The sequence below is a fragment of the Pogona vitticeps genome, chromosome 1 (genome assembly GCF_051106095.1).
Source record: "Pogona vitticeps strain Pit_001003342236 chromosome 1, PviZW2.1, whole genome shotgun sequence".
In the NCBI taxonomy this organism is placed as follows: domain Eukaryota; kingdom Metazoa; phylum Chordata; class Lepidosauria; order Squamata; family Agamidae; genus Pogona; species Pogona vitticeps.
This window is the reverse complement of record NC_135783.1, coordinates 225,458,000-225,480,303: the sequence shown is the minus strand read 5'-3', so window position 1 is coordinate 225,480,303 and position 22,304 is coordinate 225,458,000. Positions and strand designations below refer to the sequence as shown.

The 22,304-nt window shown below is 40.4% G+C and overlaps 1 protein-coding gene across 5 annotated transcripts; it reads left to right on the top strand.

The window, feature by feature from the left end:
• The first annotated feature begins 899 nt into the window (after window positions 1-899).
• On the top strand, window positions 900-20,398 carry CCNT2 (cyclin T2). 5 transcript variants are annotated; one of them, XM_072984109.2, is made up of 10 exons: window positions 910-1,295; window positions 2,957-3,038; window positions 8,355-8,495; window positions 10,000-10,060; window positions 10,480-10,542; window positions 13,547-13,592; window positions 15,665-15,828; window positions 16,550-16,620; window positions 17,708-18,821; window positions 18,920-20,398. In XM_072984109.2, exons 1-10 carry the CDS (start codon window positions 1,018-1,020, stop codon window positions 18,982-18,984), a joined length of 2,085 nt encoding a protein of 694 aa, XP_072840210.2. In that variant the 5' UTR covers window positions 910-1,017; the 3' UTR covers window positions 18,985-20,398. The 5 variants fall into 5 exon arrangements, 4 of the variants coding, with proteins under 4 accessions (XP_072840210.2, XP_072840197.2, XP_020635289.3 ...); XM_020779630.3 differs by having other exon boundaries at window positions 911-1,295; window positions 8,367-8,495; XR_002299291.3 differs by lacking the exon at window positions 18,920-20,398 and having other exon boundaries at window positions 900-1,295; window positions 8,367-8,495; window positions 13,547-13,907; window positions 17,708-18,806.
• Window positions 20,399-22,304: the final 1,906 nt, after the last annotated feature.

Below are 22,304 nucleotides of genomic sequence, written 5' to 3'. Positions count from 1 at the left end.
CCTGAAGCTGAGGCTCCAGTACTTTGGCCATCTCATGAGAAGACTCCTTGGAAAAGACCTTGATGTTGGGAAAGTGTGACGGCAAGAGGAGAAGGGGACGACCGAGGATGAAATGGCTGGACAGTGTCATCGAAGCGACCACCATGAATTTGACCCAACTCAGAGAGGCAGTGGAAGACAGGAGGGCCTGGCGTGCTCTGGTCCATGGGGTCACGAAGAGTCAGACAAAACGACTAAACAACAATATGCACTGTAGAAGGACCATCGCCTTTAACCACACTGACTGGCAGGACCTTGATAAAACATATACTCGATAAAACATTGCCTGTAGATCACGCCATCCAGTTCATGTCTTTGAATGCAGACAGCCAGGATACCAACTGCAATACTGAGGCAAAAGTAAAACTGGCCCACATATGGGACTCAGAAATCATTAATCAACGACTTTGATCAAGACGTGGGAAGACCCGGTGGCTGGGCCTTTTAATTTAGCACGCCACGGCCTCTCTGACTTAATTTGTGATGCGGGGGGGAGAAACTCCATCAGATCCAAGAATGTTAGGGGGGTGAAGCGGAATTGCAATATCTCATTGCGTGAACCTATTTTTTTTTTTAAAAAACTTCAAATCCCGACATGATCAATCCAACCTATTCGGGTTGCTACTACGTTCTAATGGCTGCTTAACGTTTTATTATATTTAATGTTTTTTTTTTTAAAAGTCATTTTAATCACTCTAATCAGTGTGTGTCTACATATCCGTTTATACATACATAGTATAAGCGGAGGAAATAACCTAACCAAGACCACAGAGCAAATACTCCTAGAACCAGCGCAGTCCTTAACTTCCGGAGAGAAAGAGAGAAAGGAGAGAAAAGAAAAAAAAAAGAGAGATGGGGGCCGTTTTAGCTTCCCTGCTAGGATGATCCTTTGTAATTCTATGGTTCGTTAAAGCCAGAGCGTAAGCGGAAGCCGCCGGTTTTGCCGCGTGAGTTTGAGATCTCGCGAGAGAGTCCGCGATGGAGGAGGCGGAGGAGGAGTCGGGCGCGCCGGTGGCGGGCGCTGTTGCTGCTGCGGGTGGAGGAGGAAGTGTCATGGCGGCGGCTGTGGCGGGTTCCGGACCAGGCGCGAGTTCGGCGTCGCGCGGAGCTGGTTTGGGGAGTTCTCGCTGGTTCTTCACCCGAGAACAGCTGGAGAACACGCCGTCGCGGCGCTGCGGCGTCGAGGCCGACAAGGAGCTCTCGTACCGTCAGCAGGCGGCCAACCTCATCCAGGACATGGGCCAGCGCCTCAACGTGTATCCTTTTGAGCCGAGGAGGCGATGCGGGGGTTGGGCCGGGGGGGGGGGAGAGAGAGAAAGAGACGAAGAAGAAGAAGGAAGGGGAGTCGGGGGGGGAGAGGAAGAGGAAGGAGGGCCCCCCCCTTCTTTCTCCTCAGGGCGGAGGGGAAAGAGCCTCTCCCGGTGGCGGTGGTTTGTCCCGGGCCTTTCTCCAGGCGCCGGCCCGTTGAGGGGGGGGGAGAGAATCTCGGAGGCCTCGCCTGGCGTGGCTCCTCCCCGCGACTCCCTTTCCCTTCTTTCTGGGCTTGAGGCGAGAAGGCGCCACAGGCTCTCCCGGGGGAGAAAGGAAGGGATTATTATCTCAGGGAAACCCAACGGGTGTGTCGACAAGATTTTTTTTTTCGGGGAAGCTGCTCTCTTAGAATTCGTTTCTGTACTTGTAGCAGGGTGCTGGGATTATTATTTTTTTTTAAAAAAAAAATCGAAGCAGGTTTTTTTTTAAATTCAGTTTTTATCCAGCCTTTTTTTAAAAAAAATTCAGCACAGTAAAACAGGGAGGAATATGCACCGTTTTGTGTTATTGCCCAACAGAATGGTGGGTTTGTGATTTTGATGGAATTGGATGACTGAGCTGGAAATTCAGAGCTCCTCATTCTGGCAGATACTGTTTTTAAAGTCTTCTTGTGAAGAAAGGCACCTGAACAGAGTTTTATAAATAAATAAATAAATTGCCAACGCATGGTAGTAAATTTCATACCAGACGTAGAGTTGTGTTACATGTTTTCTGCCCCCTTTTAAGGTCTTTAATGTATAGAACAGCAGCCATCATGTGTTATTTGTTGTGTGCATCTGCAGGGTGATGCAGTCCTTAGGAAAAATCAGGGCTGGTGTTTTGTGTTTTGTTTAAGTAGGCAAAGAGCTTTCCAGAAATGGCAACAGCGAAAACCTAAAAATTGTGGATTAATAGTTTGTGTCCATTAAGGCATGATTGTCATGGCTGTTTCTCTCCCCCCCCCCAAAAAAAATCTTTCACTTTAGCCCCCTACCCTGAAATTGAGATTTTTCCTGAGGGGCCATCTAACACTCTTGGCAGAATTTTTTCATGTGGTGAAGGGAAGGAATTCTTATTTGAGTAATGCACTGAATATAAATCAGTCTGGTTTTTCTTTTGCCAGTGAAAAAAAAGATTCTCCTTCTGTAGCCCACAGCATCACCTCCCACTGGTCTGTCAGGATTTCCAAACCTCTGATACAGGTTTTGAGTAAGGGATTGTTGGCAGGGATAAGGAGATGAATAAAGATTGCCTCTACAGTTTCTACCTGGGGGCAGGGTTCTTCTAAAATTTCAGAAGGTGAGGGTAGGTGTTACCTTTATTAGACCACTTTAAAAAAATCACAAGCATGTGCAGCTTTTGATCCATATGCGGTTTCCTCAGGTGAGGCAGCATTTGTCTGTAGATGATTCAGGAGGGAAAAAAGCAAGATTTTAAAAAAATCATGCCTACATATCTATGCCATTTTCGAAATGAGAGCTGCAAAGGCAAACCAGGAGTGTTGGCTTTAAATCCTACTTCTGGCAGTGTTTGAACTGTCAGAAACTCAACAGACAGAAAACTGTCAGCCATTCGCCAGTCCCTGAATAGTTGTAGCTACCTATAATTTCCTTGACTCTCTTTTCAGGTCTCAACTTACAATTAATACAGCAATTGTTTACATGCACAGGTTTTATATGCATCATTCGTTCACAAAATTTAATAGAAATGTAAGTATTTAAGTGCTTACAAGAAAACCTGTTGTTATTGGAAAGGCATTCCTGGGTGGTACAAAGCACTTTTTATTTGTTTGGCAGTAGGTACCTACAGCTTGTTAGCTCTATTTATAAAGTAGCTATTTCAACTCCTAAATAGCTGCTTTCTTGTAATCTGAGAAAAGTTTGCCTAGGCACTCTCCTAGAGAAGTTTACCAGAAGTAAATTTCATGAGACAACAGATTCTTAATATAATGTATGAAAAAAGTGATCTTGTAAACTTAAGAGCTACACATTCTGGCACAAAGAAGTTTGGGTAAAGTTATTTATTACTAGGGAGAGGGAGACAAAGCCTTGTTTATATTGCATCTTGGGTGAATAATCTTGTGTTAATTTGATTTTAGTGAGTATAGATGTTGCTGAATAGTTTGAGAGAGCTTTGAGTCTCAAATGGTCTGGCAGAAACATTCTCTCTAATTTTATTGCAGCACCGGCTGGGGATCTGCCTTGCATATGGGAGGGTTCTGTCTGCAACTGGAACCAAATGGGCAGTAGCATTGGCTGTGGGACCAGTGCAGCACTTTGCAACTTAGAGGGAACTTTGGTTGGCAGTTAGGGAGATCTTTGTTCAGTTCTGTGAATTAAGAGTGCTCCCTTAGTTAAGAGACCATTGATAATTTGATTCTGGGAGACTATATGCTCAAGGAAAGGAATGCTTTGGGGCTAGATGCTTTGGACCATGTGGTATCAGAAGGTTGTAATTAACAGCGAACCTTAAAGGGCGAATAACTCTTTAGGCAGATGCAACAAAAATAAAGAAAATAAAATGGCTTGGTACATTACCAAACCTATAGTTTTATGAATAGGGATCCACAAGCAAAATGTAGGTACTGCTGGGACAAAAAGAGAATTCTAGTGGCAAATAACATTTCTGTGTCTGCCAGTATGCGGCTCCTTCAAATGCAACTAAAGTGTTGAATATTGTGATGTGACTAAGATTCAAGGTTTTGGTACTTTTTTGTAGCTTTATGTTATTCTAAAATTCATAGTTTTGATGTAGCCAGCTTGGTGATGTGTTATTTTGCTTACCAGAATATTAGATGCTGTGTTTTTTTATGCTTGGCAGGAAGTCTAGACAGAGTACATCTATCCCTTCCAAAATCATGGATTTGGAGCCATAAAACATTGACTAACTAAATCTGAAGCCTGGTATATTATAGAGGAAGCTTGATAGTTACAGGCAATATTTTTGTCACTTGTGGAATTCAAACGTGGGCTCAAACCAGTGTTTCTGAACCTTGGGTAACCCAAGTATTATTGGACTGCAGTTCCAAGAAACGTCAGCCAGCACAACTGGTGGTGAAGGCTTCTGGGATTTTTAGTTCAATAACACGTGGGTTACCCAAATTTGCTAACATTTGGGAACCACTGGGCTAAATGGTCTGCACTTCAGCTCCTAAAATCTCTTACCACTGGCCACACTGGTTATAAGCATAACAGAACTTAAGCAAGGTCTCCATATGCAATCACAGCCTTATGGATTCAGGAACACATCAATAAAATTCATCTGGTGGAACTTTTTGAGGGAAGAATGTCTAAAGGTCAAGTGCTACTAATAATACATAATTCTCTAGGAAGACATATAGCCCAAACTGATTGACCACACTCCTGCCTGCAGTTGCCACATAGACATCTCTATAAATGTTCAGTGCAGGAGGATTCCAAACTATGAACACATTAATTTTATTTATTTTATTAGATTTCTACCCTGCCCATCTAGACCGAAGGTCTACTCAGGGCGGCAGAGTGTAGAGAGGACTGTAGCCTCATAAAGAGTGGGATGTATGTCTCAAATCCTGTTCAGTAACTTTCTTATCAGACTTGTTTGGATTCTGCTTCAATTTATTTACTCTCATCTGGGATATTACTGACTTTGGGGGTGGGTGGTGCTGAAACATAACGCATATAAAAGCTGAGTACCGTCAACCTACTTTGTGGTCGTCGTCGTTTAGTCCTGTCCGACTCTTCGTGACTCCATGGACCAGAACACACCAGGCCCTCCTATCTTCCACTGACTTCCAGAGCTGTGTCAAATTCATGTTGGTTGCTTCGCAGACACTGTCCAGCCATTTCATCCTCTGTCGTCCCCTGCTCCTCTTGCCATCACACTTTCCTAACATCAAGGTCTTTTCCAAGGAGTCTTCTCTTCTCATGAGATGGCCAAAGTATTGGAGCCTCAGCTTCAGGATCTGTCCTTCCAGTGAGCACTCAGGGTTGATTTTCTTTAGAATTAATAGGTTTGTTCTCCTTGCAGTCCAGGGGACTCTCAAGAGCCTCCTCCAGCACCACAATTCAAAGGCATCAATTCTTCGGCGGTCTGCTTTCTTTATGGTCCAACTCTCACTTCCATACATCACTACAGGAAAAACCATAGCTTTGACTATTCGGACTTTTGTTGACAAGGTGATGTCTCTGCTTTTTAAGATGCTGTCAAGGTTTTTCATCGCTTTCCTCCCAAGAAGCAGGCGTCTTTTAATTTCGTGGCTGCTGTCTCCATCTGCAGTGATCATGGAGCCGAAGAAAGTAAAATCTGTCACTGCCTCCATATCTTCCCCTTCTATTTCCCAGGAGGTGATGGGACCAGTGGCCATGATCTCAGTTTTTTTGATGTTGAGTTTCAGGCCGTTTTTTGCACTCTCCTCTTTCACCCTCATTACAAGGTTCTTTAATTCCTCCTCACTTTCTGCCATCAGAGTGGTATCATCTGCATATCAGAGGTTGTTGATATTTCTTCCGGCAATCTTGATTCCGGCTTGGGATTCCTCCAGTCCAGCCTTCCGCATGATGTATTCTGCATATGTTAAATAAGCCGGGGGACAATATACAGCCTTGTCATACTCCTTTCCCAATTTTGAACCAATCAGTTGTTCTATATCCAGTTCTAACTGTTGCTTCCTGTCCCACATACAGGTTTCTCAGTAGATAGATAAGGTGGTCAGGCACTCCCATTTCTTTAAGGACTTGCCATAGTTTGCTGTGGTCCACACAGTCAAAGGCTTTTACATAGTCAATGAAGTAGAAGTAGATATTTTTCTGGAACTCTGTGGCTTTCTCCATAATCCAGCGCAAGTTAGCAATTTGGTCTCTAGTTCCGCTGCCCCTTCGGAATCTAGGTTGTACTTCTGGGAGTTCTCGGTCCACATACTGCTGAAGCCTACCTTGCAGGATTTTGAGCATAACCTTGCTAGCGTGCGAAATGAGTGCAATTGTACGGTAATTGGAGCATTTTTTGGCACTGCCTTTCTTTGGGTTTGGGATGTAGAGTGATCTTTTTCAATCCTCTGGCCACTGTTGAGTTTTCCAAACTTGCTGGCATATTGAATGTAGCACCTTAACAGCATCATCTTTTAAGATTTTAAATAGTTCAACTGGAATGCCATCACCTCCACTGGCCTTGTTGTTAGCCAGGCTTTCTAAGGCCCACTTGACTTCACTCTCCAGGATGTCTGGCTCAAGGTCAGCAACTACATTGTCTGGGTTGTCCAGGATATCCAAATCTTTCTGATATAATTCCTCTGTGTATTCTTGCCACCTCTTCTTGATGTCTTCTGCTTCTGTTGGATCTCTCCCACTTTTGTCCTTTATCATGTCCATCTTTGCACAAAATGTTCCTCTAATATCTCCAATTTTCCTGAACAGATCTCTGGTTTTTCCTTTTCTGTTATTTTCCTCTATTTCTTTGCATTGTTCATTTAAGACGGCCCTCTTGTCTCTCCTTGCTATTCTTTGGAAGTCTGCATTCAGTTTTCTGTAACTTTCCCTATCTCCCTTGTATTTTGTTTCCCTTCTCTCTGCTTTTTCTAAGACCTCGTTGGACAGCCACTTTGCTTTCTTGCATTTCCTTTTCTTTGGGATGGTTTTTGTTGCTGCCTCCTATACAATGTTACGAGCCTCTATCCAAAGTTCTTCAGACACTCTGTCCACCAAATCTAGTTCCTTAAATCTGTTCTTTATTTCCACTGTGTATTCATAAGGGATTTGGTTTATATTATACCTGAGTGGCCCAGTGGTTTTTCCTACGTTCTTCAGTTTGAGCTTGAATTTTGCTATCAGAAGCTGATGATCAGAGCCGCAATCAGCTCCAGGTCTTGTTTTTGCTGACCGTATAGAGCTTCTCCATCTTTGGCTGCAGAGAATATAATCAATTTGATTTCGATATTGCCCATCTGGTGATTTCCATGTATAGAGTTGCCTCTTCTGTTGGTAAAGAATGTTTGTGATGACCAGCTTGTTGTCTTGACAAAACTCTATTAGCCTTTGCCCTGCTTCGTTCTGAACTCCAAGGCCAAACTTCCCTGTTGTTCCTTTTATCTCTTGACTTCCTACTTTAGCATTCCAGTCCCCTACTTTGTGGTACCACACCACAAATCTAAGGATGACCTGATATCATGGCTGTATGTTAAAGATAATGGAAGATGAGTGAGAATATGTTGGAACATCAGAAGTTGAGACTTATAGAATAGGGGTCCTCCACCCCCGGTCTGCGGCCTGGTGCCAGTCTGTGGCCTGGGCCGGTCCAGCCACAGAGACAGACCTCCCACCCACCCTGCATGCACTGCCGCCCCGGCACAGCCCATTTGCGCATGTGCACAAGTGTGTGTGCATGCACAAGTGACTCACCACCCCTTCGTGAGTGTCCCCCGAGCACCCCTTTGCTTGAGTGCGTGCCTGTGTGTGTGCGTGAGCGCGTGTCTCCTACTTTGCACATGCACCCCAGCGTGGCGGTATGTGCCCCACCTTCCCTAACCAGTCCGTGGACTTAAAAAGGTTGGAGACCGCTGCTATAGAAGATACCAAATATTCCCTTTTATCCATCATGGGACCTTCTTCTGATATTGGGGTGGCACCACATCCTGTCCGGGGTTGTTCTTCAATCCATATAGATGACCCAGAAAAATAACTGCATTGAAGGACATCAAGAAATTCAGTTCATGCATACTTCTACTCTGGATCACCTACAATTATGCCACTTGTCTTGTGTAAAATTGAAAGAGGAGCTAATCTAATGACAGGTATTACTTTAAAATGCCAAAAAATAATCTGTTCCAGGTAATGCACTGCATTATAGCTGCTGTCTAATAGGCCTATTGAATCAGTGGGGATTCTGTGGGTCTGTTCTGTAAGTGTCACTAATTTAGTGGGCCTACTGTAGTTGCAACTTACTACACTAAGCAACAGGATTTAAGTCAGTATGTAAGTTTGTCACACAGATAATGAAGGTAACTAGATGTATGGGAGATATGTTGCAACACTCCTTCTAATTGATGATAGTTCTCCCAACAGATTATCTCTCCAACTGCTTTATTTTTGGCTGCAAAAGTGGAAGAACAGCCACGAAAGCTCGAACATGTTATCAAAGTAGCACATGCCTGCCTTCATCCTCAGGAGCCACAGCTGGACACAAAGAGTGATGTATGTATCCATAAGTCTAATCTTCATTTAGTCTTTTAAAACACAAATCATATGTTAAAATTGGGGGGAAAGCCATGTTGTTCCCAAGCCAGAGTCTGTTCGTGTCCTCTGTGTCTGTGGAAAGCAATTTTGTCATGTTTGGAGTGCCCACACACACATCGGAAAACATTTTTAAAATACAGTATAATTTGGGGCTGCTTGAAGGTTCAAGATCTCCTGACCTTCCTTTGAAACAATTGCCAGTTTAATCTTTTGTTAGGTCCTCATGCACTGTATGTGAGCTGTGTTTTCTCTTAATGTTCTTAATGTTTGATTGCATGTTTTAAATAACTAGGTGATACGCTTTTGTTTTCTGTTGACACGTTATTAAAGAATGTTATCAAAAACCTGCCATAATAATTGAGTCCAAACCAACTTTCATTAATGGCTTTCTTATTTAGAAGTCTCCCCCCCCCCAAGAACTTGGATTCTTTTCTGTTCCATCAGCAAGCCATTATACACATTATTTTTCCTGTTATTTTCTACTACTACTTTCACAGTATGCTTATTTCACATAAATACTGGGATAGTATATCTGTGGTGAAATCAGAAGCCTGTAGGGATTTGTGTGTTCTTATGCCTTTCTGTTTGCCCTTTGCTGTGAAAACAGATATCTTTGTTTATTTGAGTTGTAGGAAATCCATATTGATTTTAACCCTTTGGAGTTAAACATTCATAGTTGGAATAGATTCAAATTGTGATGAAGGGTATTGTCCTCATGTCTTGCTTTTGCGCGAGTAGAGCAGAAGAAATTTAGGGAAGAACTGAGCAGGCACATGAAGCACTCATTATCTCACTGAATGTAGAGATGAAATTGGAAAATAACTTCCAATTATGGTTTGTGCTCAGGTGAAAGTTACTGTGATGAGGGACCATTAAAGAGTTCTATATTTTTAGTGGCAGTTCTGTAATAGGCAGGGACGTGGTGGCGCTGCGGGCTAAACTGCAGAAGCCTGTGCTGCAGGGTCAGAAGACCAAGCAGTCGTAAGATCAAATCCACATGACGGAGTGAGCGCCCGTCGCTTGTCCCAGCTCCCGCCAACCTAGCGGTTCGAAAGCATACAAATGCGAGTAGATTAATAGGGACCACCTTGGTGGGAAGGTAAACAGCGTTCCGTGTCTAAGTCGCACTGGCCATGTGACCGCGGAAGATTGTCTTCAGACAAAATGCTGGCTCTATGGCTTGGAAACGGGGATGAGCACCGCCCCCTAGAGTCAAACATGACTGGACAAAAATTGTCAAGGGGAACCTTTACCTTTACCTTTTTCTGTAATAGGCAAAAATTAGACAGCTGGATAATATCTATCTCATTTTCTGTCACTGAAGTTTGTAGCTCCTTTTTATGGTTGTGATGTTTCCATCAAATAAATGTTGATAACCAGTGAATTTATTTGGAGTATCTTTTTGTATAATTCACTTATTAAATTGTTTTGTTAATGTTTGTCACTTTTTCTCCACTTTCAGGCATACCTTCAGCAGGCCCAAGAGCTGGTTATACTTGAAACTATAATGCTTCAAACTTTAGGTAAATGTAGTACATCCATGTTCTTTAAGCTTTTGCATAACCAGATGTATTTTTGTATTATAATGCCCTTTACATTTCCCACTATAGTGGGGTCAAACACCTATCTGGTTTTCATTATAAGTATATTCTGGTAGAAATCCTGGTAAGCTATGACCTTATACTTACAGTGTGTTAAAACCTTTTCTTATAAATAGAGTTATTTTTACATATCACACATTTGCAATAATAATTATAACTAATGAGCAGTATAAGATCTGCTGTACATGACATTTTTAACAAACATTGCTTAAAATTATTCTAATTATAGTGAGATTACTGAACAGGGAATTAGAAAATATGAGAAATGAGAGGCTTATAAAGTTACATACATATGTAGTATATAGTTTGTGAAAATAACACATAACACATTTAATTTTCAGGTTTTGAGATTACCATTGAGCATCCACACACAGATGTTGTGAAATGTACGCAGTTAGTGAGAGGTCAGTAACAGCTTCACTGATTCTTTTCCTACATCTCTGTAAGAAGGTGATGGGGTGACTTAATAAAACTGTTTCTGGAATATTACTTCTACTGTGAGTAAAACAGACACATATCATACTAGGCTTTGACTTTTCCTTGTTTTTTTAAAAGCTATGTTCCCTAGATTAAAAGTTGCAGATCATTCAATTCTTAGATTTTTTTTCTGAACCTAAGGGTACTTATGGGTACTTATACTGCATGTCATCTCAGCAGAGGTAGTTAGAGCAGTTGTGTATAAATTTTCTTCCAAGACAAAGCTCAGAGAATAATGTCGATATACAGAAGAAGTTGAGTAAAAGACCCTGAATAAGAATAGTTTATCTACTTAGTTTTTAACAGACTTTTTCTTGGTCCATTATTATCTTTCTTGGCTCTCTAATTCTGCATATTTTAAACAATTTGAATAGAATTTGCTGATTTCTAGTCTTTATATTGCTTTCACACTGAACTATGTGCCAAAATCCTTACAAGAACTTCTTTGATCATATTTGAAGTAATATCACTTTCAGAGAAATAGTAATAGTGACTTTATGGAGACCCCTTTTGAGGCAACTGTTCTAAGGTAGAATAGACTAACAAGACTGAACTGTTTTGTAATGGCTTTTGTGTTGATTTCTCAGACTTCCTGAATGGTCATGAGTAATTTGTGGGAACAATAGCCATTCTTAGAGGTAAAATCAATGTGAAATGCCACATTTCTTTAATGAGAAATGTGGTATGGGGTTAAGGCTTGTAACAGATATGTTATGTGTTTCTGGCTATTGGTATTTCTATAGTAGAGAAGTGAACGCATCTTAGGCAGCCAATTTGTTTGAATCCTCCAGACTGGAAAATTTAATGGTCCATTCAATGGCAAGAAGGCAAACCTATTAAAGTAACTGTTCATATACACAGATAGCTTTAAAGATAACTACTTTTATTTACGCTTACAAAAGTTTAGAAGCCCACAAGAAAAAAATTTATCTGCTTTCTTGCTTTCACATACATGGATTTACAGAAACATTTAAAGTTGTTTCAGATATTTAAAAGTACAAACAACAAAAACGGTGTTATTCTGCAGAATTTTGTTCTGTGCTTTTTAAAAAAATTTCTGGCACCTATCAGCACAGATTCTGGACATCTGCTAGGGTCACATTAAAGGAAGGTAAAGCCGGGTGTCATCCGCATATTAGTGGCACTTTAGGCCAAGTCTACTTTTTGGCCCATTAACTAATATAGATTTCCAGCAGCATAAGGAGAGTAAAATACTATGGAAACTCAAAGCTTGATTAGGAAAAAGCTCAGGGAATAATCCCCCCACATCCTTTTGGAAAAAAACCATTCAAGTAGGACAGAACCTTTGCCAAGCAATGTCTCAGCCCTGACAGTCTATCCACACAGATAACATGCTTGATAAGGGAGCATGTTCTTGATTAGAGATAGGGGCTTCATATTCATAGATGAATACGAAGCACACTGGGACAGGTGGCCGGCCTGATTACTTCCCACCCCAGAACCCCTCAGTCCACTTACAGCAGCATGGTGCGTATGGCAGCACCAATTGTGGGCAGTAGCCCTGCTGCTGCAGTTCCCATCTCCCTGCTTGCCCGGCAACTCCACTGAGCAGAGACATTTATCCTGCCTCCTTGTCAGAGTGGCCAGGCAAGCAGAGAGACAGGGCTGCAGCAGCTGGACTACTTCCACGATTGGCAAGCTGACGATCATGCAGGGTGCACACTGTGTTGTAAGTGGAGCGGTGGGTTCTGGAGGTGGGAAGTAATCAGGCAGGTCACCTGTGCTACTCTTGATTTTGTTATTGCAAAATGTGACTGAATTCTTGATTTGGTTTTCAATCTTGGATTTGGCAGTTGTGCTGGCAATTGAGTTCATGGGTCAAATGATCATTTGGTAAATGAAATTGTAAATTGGCATAAAGGACATCAAAAAGACAGAGTAATCTGATACTGATACTAGTTGGATATTAATGGTATCAGTAGCTGTTAATAAGGTTCAGGAAAATCAAGAGAGTCTTATTCTTGTACATGACCAATCTCATTTTGGAGGATAACCAAGGCAGTTTTTGTTCCAAAAAAAAAACCAAAACCTTTTATATAATGGCTCTGGACCATTTGTTTTATCCTAAAATGATGAGTTGGTTGGCCATTCTCAACATTATTTTACTAGTAAATTTGCTACCCTTCCGTCTCCATCTTCTAACATAAAATGGCACCACCTGATTCAGATTTTAAACTTCTGACATATTTTTTTAACAAAGTACAATACAGTCTTCCACTGTAGTAGATGTGTGGTTGCTAGGAGCAATTGTTTTTGCAGATCTAGAAAGATATTGCACTATAGTGCCATGAAGATCTTTCCCTGTTACCTTTAAAGGATTGGCAGCACCAAAGCAAGAGGAAGATGGAAGGAAAAGCACACACTGTGATAATGTTATCCTGTATTCCTTGGTTGGTTGAATATGTAGGGCTCTCCTTCTCCCTGTGCCACAACGCTCCTTCCTGTTGTCATGGTGGAAGTGGTAACAGGGACCTATGGATGAAAGTAATAGGAGATCAGTTTTGCACCTTTACCCCAAGCCCGCCTTCTTGACAAAGCTTCTTTAATTCTGTTTTCATAGTTAGAGGCGTGCAGATTATGGTTATGATTGACTATAAATCTTGGAATTCCTCAGACATCACAGCTCTTCTTCGGCTGTAGAAAATTCTTTTTTACACTTGTATTACTGTAAATGGTTGTAATTGTGTTTAACCAGAAGGTGAGCTTTGAGTTCCTAGATAAATTCATCAGACATTTCAATTCAGTTGGCTTGAAAAATAGTAGGACAAACAGTTGTGTTTTGGTGATGATAATAAACCATTCATGATGTCTGTGTTTGGAAGTGGGTGCCATATTTTCATTTAAAAAGCAATTTGACTTGGGAAATTAACTATTGCTAATGGCTGACTTCTGTTTCTCTCTCTCTTACAGCAAGCAAGGATTTGGCACAGACATCCTATTTCATGGCTACCAACAGGTTGTTATCCTGAACCTCTTTGTTGCACTGTTGTAGCACACTATAGCTTCCTTTACTGCAGGGCCCCCTATCTGTGTCTAACCCTTGTTGCGACAGGAGACTGGGCTGTCTACTGTGGTGGTACCTTCCTGTTTGCAGTGCGGTGTATTGTACAAGGGCCTAATGGCACAAAGGGGTTAAATGCACGATGTGAAGTGTAGTGGTGCTTTCTGGTGACATTTTCTCGATTGTGAGTGCATAAGTCTAAAATTGGTAGCCTGAATAGCAGCTAAAGATTACAGAGAGATAAACTTAACGTAGAAACCGAGCATCTTGGTAAGTATAAAGCTGTTCCTGGTTTACCCTTGTAGTTAACAGCATTTTTTTTTCTTTGTGGCAATAAAATATTTGCATTGTTTTAGAAATTGAAATAAAAATAGTTAAGAAATTTTGTTATTTACAGTAAAATCTAGTCTATATGATATTTAGCCTTGCAGAAGCTGACTGGTTCTGTAAGGTATTTGCTTAAGAAAAACCTCATATCCAACTCTTGTCCCTGGACCAGTGAGACTGGAGTTTTAAGTAAAATGGATAGGTGAAGAGGGAGATAAAAGTTTGAATGGGGGGGGTAATAAATACAGAAAATATTTGTTATGATAAGTACAACAGAAAATATGTGGATAAAGTACAGTGGTGCCTCGCTAGACGATGATAATCCATTCCACTGAAATCGCTGTTTAGCGAAATCATTATCTAGCGAAAAGCATTTCCCTGTTGGAATGCATTGAAACCTGTTTAATGCATTCCATTGGGGAAGAATCATCATTGTCTAGTGAAGATCGGCCATAGGAAAGCCGCTTTGCAAACCGCCGATCAGCTGTTTAAATCGCTGTCTTGCGAAGCTTAGGTCCCGAAAACACCCATTTTGCGAATGCGCAGGGAGCTGTCAAAATTGTTGTCTAGCGAAAATCGGTTTGCGAAGCAGGGACCAGACATCCAGCAAAATTCCCCCATAGGAATCACTGTTTTACAAATCACTGTAGCGATTGCAAAAAGTCAATGTCTAGCGAAAAAACTGTCATGTGGGGTAACTGTCTAGCGAGGCACCACTGTAATCCAGTAATTTTGTGACTAGAAAAGATAAAGCTTAATGGATACTCTAGCTAAAAAATTATCTTAAAGGCAAACACAAAAATGAAAGGCAAAAGGGTGGGCAACAGTAGATTGGCTCTACAAACCAAAGATCGAAATGGGAGGTTAGAGGCAAGGTAGATTCTTACAAATAAAGAAAAAACAAAGATACACTAGAATATTAGAGAGGACTGAAGGATCTGGTGCAGGGACAATCTGAAGGAAAAGCTGAGTAGAGGGCTGTGATAGATTATATGTAATGACTAAAGGAATTGGTTTTATAGTTAGAGAAGGGAGGAAAGGGTGACTCTTGGAAATGCAGAGGCAGAGTCATCTGTGGGGGATTAAGGAAGAGGCAGAGATGGGAGATAACTGCTCTCTCCCAGAGTTATATTGTTGAGGAGGCTGGGTGAATAGAGTAAGAGTTACAGTATGTGCTGCATTATTCTGACTTCTAGTTTCACCATAACAGATCATGATGTGGAGAAAATGGATAAAAGCAAATTATTTTAAGTGGATATTTAATGTAAATGCATACATAAACAGTATTTGAAAGAGATGAAATTTATTTTCTTTCTATTTTTTTTCCATTACATGTTGTTTCAAATAATATTTAAACTGAAGCATATGTGACAAGACAGTAAAATCTGTAAAGAAAAGTTTATTTTTGCAGAAGCCTTTTTATCTTTAGATGCTAATTCTTTTGGTGCTTAAATGTTGAGTCATATATACTAAAGGCCAACCAGAATATTGTAGTTCTGTTTGGTCATTGGAAGAGCTAAATTCTAGATGATGTGACTATGTTTCATTATCTATTGAGAAAGACTCCATAAAGGAATGCAGTTGAAACATTTTTACAGCTGATACTTGTCTTGATTAGCGTCTTGATCAATGTTCTCCTTTTTTCTTTCTTTCTTTTTCATGTTTGGTGTTCTTCCATTATGAAACATGTCTGACCACAGTCTGCACCTTACTACATTTTGTCTTCAGTACAAACCAACAGTAATAGCATGTGTGTGTATACATTTGGCTTGCAAGTGGTCCAACTGGGAGATCCCTGTCTCAACAGATGGAAAACATTGGTGGGAATATGTAGATCCTTCTGTGACTTTGGAATTACTGGATGGTAAGTAATGTCAACTTTCCTTTTTCTCTTTAAACATGCTTAATTGTTTTGTTTCTGTACTTAACCTTTAACCAGGGCGTATTATTAACAAGAAGGGCACTAATTTGGCAATTTCCGGTTACCTTCAGATTCTGGCAATCTGTACTTTTAATGTTTTGCATGTCAATATGTAATAGTTGTCTTAACTATGGTTTTTCTGTTCTCAAATGTTATGGTTTTGTTTTAACTGCTTTTTAGTGTTTTATTCTTACAGTCTACATTTTTATTGTTCTAAGCCACATGGAATATTTTCCATTTTCATTAGAATTAGTATATAAACTTGCACTGTTTTTTCAAGTTTCATATAAGCAGTGATTTAGAAGACTTCTTTGGAACATTTATAAAGAAAAAAAAGCATTCTGTTTATATGCTACCCATAGCACTTAAAGCACTTCCCATGTGGTTTACAATTTAATTCTGCAGGCTACACTTTTCTCTCTCTCACACACACACGCAAGCTGGGTACTCAGTTTACCTACTTTGGTAGGATGGAACCCTGAGCTGGCTACCTGGGATTGAACCCCTGGTTGTGAGCAGAGTTTTGGCTGCAGTGCAGCAGTTTAACCACTGTGCCAAGATTATTGGTTCAGTAGATAGCCAGATTCTGCATAAAACATGATTGAAAACAGTATTTTAGCTACTTATTCAATTGTGTTTAGTGTAATTTTGTTTACCTTCACAGAACTAACACATGAATTTCTTCAGATATTGGAGAAAACTCCCAGTAGGCTAAAGAGGATTCGGAATTGGAGGGTAAGAATATTGTGGTTAAGAAAATGGTTACAACAGTGTTATTACATAGCCATCTGTTTCCTGGTTTCTTGAATGTTGGCATCCTGTTGTAGGTTACTTATTAAAATGAATTATGTGTTCCACTAGCATCTTATACTATGGACAATATTTTTGTGTAACATTTATTCTTTGAATAAGGGTCGACCACGGTAAAGAGAGCACTTGATTAATGTTGTGGTATTTTACCTGGCCTATATCTTTTAAGAAGTCCAGCAATAATAGATTGGAGCTAATTATATGGATCTAACATAAATAATTTTTTGTAGTAGATAGAGCCAATGTAGTGTAGTGAATTAAATGTCAGACTGAGATGTGAGAGATTTGGGCTCAGATCACTCCTCCAGCCATGGAAACTCACTGAGGGATAGCAGTGGTAAATAAGAATGTGATCTTACAGTGGCTGGTACAAAAATATTTTCCCTGTTTTCCCAAACTGTCTCTCATACTGTGCCGGAAGGGTATCCAACCCTCACCCCAGCTGTTGGGAGCAGATCCTTTGCCCCCCCCCCACACACACACACATGAGGAAGGAGAAAGCAGAAATAATATCCCATTACTCCAGCCAAAATGTATCTCAGTGCCATAGGATCTCTAGATCTGAGCCATTGTTCAAAATGAACTAGGCAGTCTTCTCACATGAAGAAGCTTTGACTATAAGTTTTTCATCAAGATTTACTAGGTTGGATGCAGAGTTGGGTGTAATTGAGTTCTGCTTGCACTGAGGGAGAGGGTGTTTAGCAGTACAGTACTTCCTTTCTATTGTGCATCCCTCTGTGCTCTTTCTATGGAGCCATTTGAGAGGCAGTCCACAATGCTTCAGGGGGAAGGGAAAATCAATACTATTTCCTGGTTTCTGTCGTGAGAGACCTCTGCTAGATCTGTTATTTCAATTAGTGGAATGGTCAGTCTGGACTGAATCCACTGTTCAAAGCAAAGGTGCTTACTGTTGTGTTTTCTTTTGAAATATATTGGCTTTAGGTTTTCCACTGTACTTGTAGACTGTACACGTTAGAATATATCCCAACTATACTCATTTGTTCTTGTACAGGCTAATCAGGCTGCTAAGAAACCTAAAGGAGATGGACAGGCATCCGAGAATTCTCTTCTTGGCTCGTCTTTGGTTCAGAATTCCATTTTAGTAGATGCTGTTGCTGGTGTGTCTGCAAGTGCAAATTTCCAAAAACAGTCAACATCTTCATTTCCTGCCCCAGTTCCTCTGAACTCAGGAAGTATTTCTGTTCAGGACAGTCAAGAAAATCTGGCAATACTAGCTGCTGGAATGCCGGGTACATCTTACACTTTGTCAGCGCACCAAGAATGGCCTCAACACCAAGAACAAACAAGGACAGAACAGATATATTCTCAAAAACAGGAGACTTCGATGCCTGGTGGTCAGTTCAATGTAAGCTTTCAACCTGGCACCTCAGTGCAGTTGCATTCGGGGTTACATCACAGAGCTGACAAACTCTCTGAGCATCCTGCGGCCCACAAACCAGGAAGCAAACATCACGCCCCTGTAATTATGCCTCAGAAAATGTCGTTGGATAAATACAGAGAGAAACGAAAACTAGAAACACTTGAACTGGATGTAAGAGAACACTACGTGGGAACAGAACAGCAATACAAAAAGCACACACAACCCCAAGCAACCAGTAGCAGTTCTGTAACATCCCCTATTAAAATGAAAATTCCCATTGCAAACGCAGAGAAACCTGAGAAACACATGCTTGACAAAAAAGAAAAGGCTGGGTCACTCAAATTGCGCATACCCATTCCACCCACAGAAAAGAATACAAGTAAAGAAGATTTGAAAATGAAAATCAAAGTCTCTTCCTCTGAGAGACATAGCTCCTCAGATGAGGGCAGTGGGAAAAGCAAACATTCTAGTCCCCATGTTAGCAAGGAAAAGCACAAGGAGCATTCCACAAACCGCCATCATGGTGCCAGTCATAAGCATTCCCATGCCCACATTGGTGGCAGTAGTAGTGGCAGCAGTAAGCATATTAGTGATGGATTAACCCCAGCTGTTCTGAGGAGTCCCGTTGGCTTGAGCAGCGATGGCAATTCATCTGGCACTTCCGGCTCTTCCAGAAAGAGGCTGTACAGCAATGATGCTTCTCACAACCATCACTCCAAAATGAGCAAAAGTTCCAAAAGTTCAGGTAGTTCATCTAGTTCTTCCTCTGTTAAGCAGTATGTATCCTCTCTCAACTCTGTTTTTAACCTTCCCTTACCCCCTCCTCCCCCTGTCACATACCAGGTGGGCTACGGACATCTCAGCACCCTTGTGAAACTGGACAAGAACCCAGTGGAGAACGGTCCTGATGCCAGTCACGAGTACAGTACAAACAGCCAGCATATGGACTACAAAGACACATTCGACATGCTGGATTCCCTGTTAAGTGCCCAAGGAATGAATATGTAATCGGTTGATGAGGTCCTTTTCTCCCCATTTTTTATTTAAAAAAATATTAGAATGGAAACCCTCATAATGTAAGAAAAGCAACCCCAGCAGTTGCCACCCTACTTTATATAGATATAGATATATAATATATGTAAGTGCTGCTTTATCCTTCACTCTGAAAAGAAGAGATATAGTAAATGAGCCTATCTCCACATATGATAGTGTTATACATACTGTAATTACATGGAAGGTGCAAAAATCACAGTATTTCCACAACCACGGCTAAGAACAGTAGATTGAATGGCTGCTTCTAGTTACATTGAATGCCTCACACACTGATTATTTATAACTGAATATGCCAGCCACCATTTTTGTTGCTTAGTTTATGAATGAGTGTAATTTTCTTTTTGTATTTATATTGTATGTATGATTTGCATGTTTCAAAGAAGGGATATGTAAAATATGCTGACAAATGTTTACAACAAAAAAGTGGAGAGAAATGTACATACATTTTTGTATGTTTAGATATACCACAAATACTCAGGATTGGAGCTGCTTGTAAGTATAACCAATGTACCTAATCTTTTCCCCTTGTCTCAGAATTCAACAGTAACACAAACAGAAGTGGCACTTCCATGTTAAACTGTAGGCCTTTTGCGGGGGGGGGGAGAGATGCCACTTTCGGACGGCAGTTCATTAACTGGGGATCATGTACCAGCTGTGGAAGAACAGTCAGCCACAGCACCGCTTCCTTCGGTGAGGCAATGTGAGAACTGTTCAGGCCTCCACTTGTGATTTTTTTTTTCCAGGACCCAGTTGATAGCTGAAATGTCAGTGGCTTTCAGAAAGGAAAAAGAAAGTATATATAATCTTTTTGATGTGAAAGTGCATTTAAATGTTTGGCTTGATGCAGTAATAGAGACACAGAACTGTTAATAATGGTTAAATAGATTAACGTGATTTAAGAACTGAGATATGTAGACTTGTATAATAAAAACTAGTTTTTTGGTTGTTTTTTTTAAAGAACTTAAGTTATTAGTGAACAGGGATCACTGTTTTCCATTAGCATTTCATACAGACAGCCACGTTTTGGACCCTGTCCCCACCTTCGCCCAAAGTGTGTTGTGAATGAAATGCAATTTCTTTTACAGGTGGATTACTCTTTGCAATAAATAAGTACAATTGTTGGTATCCCAATTTTCCCTTATCTCAGACAATAAAATAATTGTCACGTATGCTACGTGAATTGTACTTGTGATTGTAGTAACAAACTGGAGGTTGTTTTTCCAGATCTGAATAATCACTCTCCAATTAAACCACTAGTATACATTTTTATGGCTGTAAGTGTCATATTACTGTTTTCAGTCACCTGCCTTTTTGAACAAATGACTGTTGTGAATGTTGATGGGTTTTTGTTAAACATCAGTGTCCCATTTTTTATCAGCTCTGACCCTAAGTGCATGAAAATTACCTCAGCATAAATTCAGTATAGTAGCTAGTGTTACTTACTGGGTATTTTGTGTAAAAGAATTAAGTTAATTCTCATTTTGAGAGGGATCCACTACTCAGTAACATCTGTTCTTGTGCAGTTTGTGCTCTACTTGGTTATAAAGATTTCAGAAGTGAGTCTGAAGTTTTGAGCTCTTTCGTTACACTAAAAGTGCTTTAGATCAGTGGTCCCCAACCTTGGGCCTCCAGATGTTCTTGGACTACAACTCCCAGAAGCCTTCGCCACCACCTCTGCTGGCCAGGATTTCTGGGAGTTGAAGTCCAAGAACATCTGGAGGCCCAAGGTTGGGGACCACTGCTTTAGATAACTGTTGACAGTGTATCCAGTTTGTAGTTGCAGTATAATGTAACTACTTATTCCTCAATTACTATGTAATATTCAGTTGCCAGTAATGCAAAACTTTGTACCACATACTTGAATACGTTTATTTGAACTATGGGTGTCTCTTTTTAACACTTGAACATGGACACTATGAATAATGTATCTTCATATTTTGATTTAGACTTTAGCCGTTCAGCCTGATTCATCCAAAACTGTTGCTATTTCACCCTTGTAATTTTCTACTTTGAAAAAATATTTCTTAAACCCTGTATTGTGAATCTTGATCCTGCGTTGTTGCATTTTTTTAGCCTTTTTAGACTTTCTTCGCTACCTCATCCATGCTTTGAAATCCTGAAGAGCTTTTGCCGTACAGTGTAAGCAAGATTAAAATGTCTTAAAATTGTGACTCCCAGTAGGAAAGAAGACCAGTAAATGTTTACTTTAAATAAAATTTATTTACAAAGCCTCACAGTATTTGCTTACAAGCCTGTAGCTTTGCCTTGGAATTTCATTTTACCCATGATTGTGAAAATACACAATGTCTTGAACAAATTTAGAACCTAATAAAATGCAGCCAGTCTTCTATACCTGCAGAAGGAAAAACAAGTTTGAACAGGTTCCATTCAGGGACTTGCAACCCATACTTTTGTATTCTACAGTAAATGGCCATGAAGTTGGTTGCTGGGTTTTCAGACTGACTTACCTCCATATACAAGATAGTATTGTTTTCTCATGTATATGCACATTTGTAATAGTGGCCCGACAGACGGGCCCATTGCCACATCCCATACTTTTCTGGCAGATCCTCCAGTGTTGAGGCAATTTTTTAAAATTTTGGATTGATTAGTATCACTGTCACTACACATACATTTCCTAATTTAGCTGATAGTCCCTTATAATTATTTACCATGTGATTTTTATTCTACAGCTAATCTAGATTTTAAAATCATTTTAAAAGAAGCAGTTCAGTAGAAGGTGTGAGATCATGTGTTTGGCTTAAATCTACTGCCGCACTAGTGCACCATAATGTTTTTCCATCCCAATTCATTGTCCCCAAACCTGGATTTTGTAGCCTTCCAAAGCAGGTTTGGGACTGCACAGTGGGTTACGTAGGGTTAGGGAGATAAGGGTCAATTCTGCTGACGGAACCATTTATATCAGAAGATGTTCCTCTCTGAATTCTGGCCAGAGTCAGAAAAATCAACATTACAGAAATTTCTTCTTCTATTATATTTACATATAAATGTAATTTAACAGAAGTGGAGAATTTGCCTTTAAATTTCCTACTTCTGTTAAATTCCTGAATGTTAATACTCTGGCATATTTTCCCAATGTTTCAATTACTTGAAGATATCAAGACATTATGTAACATCCACTATGACTGGTGCATAAATAGTCACTGCAAATGCA

Excerpts from the sequence above, each read along its gene's own strand:
- CCNT2 (XM_072984096.2), top strand. The coding sequence starts at position 1,018 with ATGGAGGAGGCGGAGGAGGAGTCGGGCGCGCCGGTGGCGGGCGCTGTT. Across the intron at positions 1,296-2,956 it reads ATGGGCCAGCGCCTCAACGT|GTCTCAACTTACAATTAATA; the intron begins GTATCCTTTTGA and ends CTCTCTTTTCAG. Across the intron at positions 13,593-15,664 it reads TATTTCATGGCTACCAACAG|TCTGCACCTTACTACATTTT; the intron begins GTTGTTATCCTG and ends GTCTGACCACAG.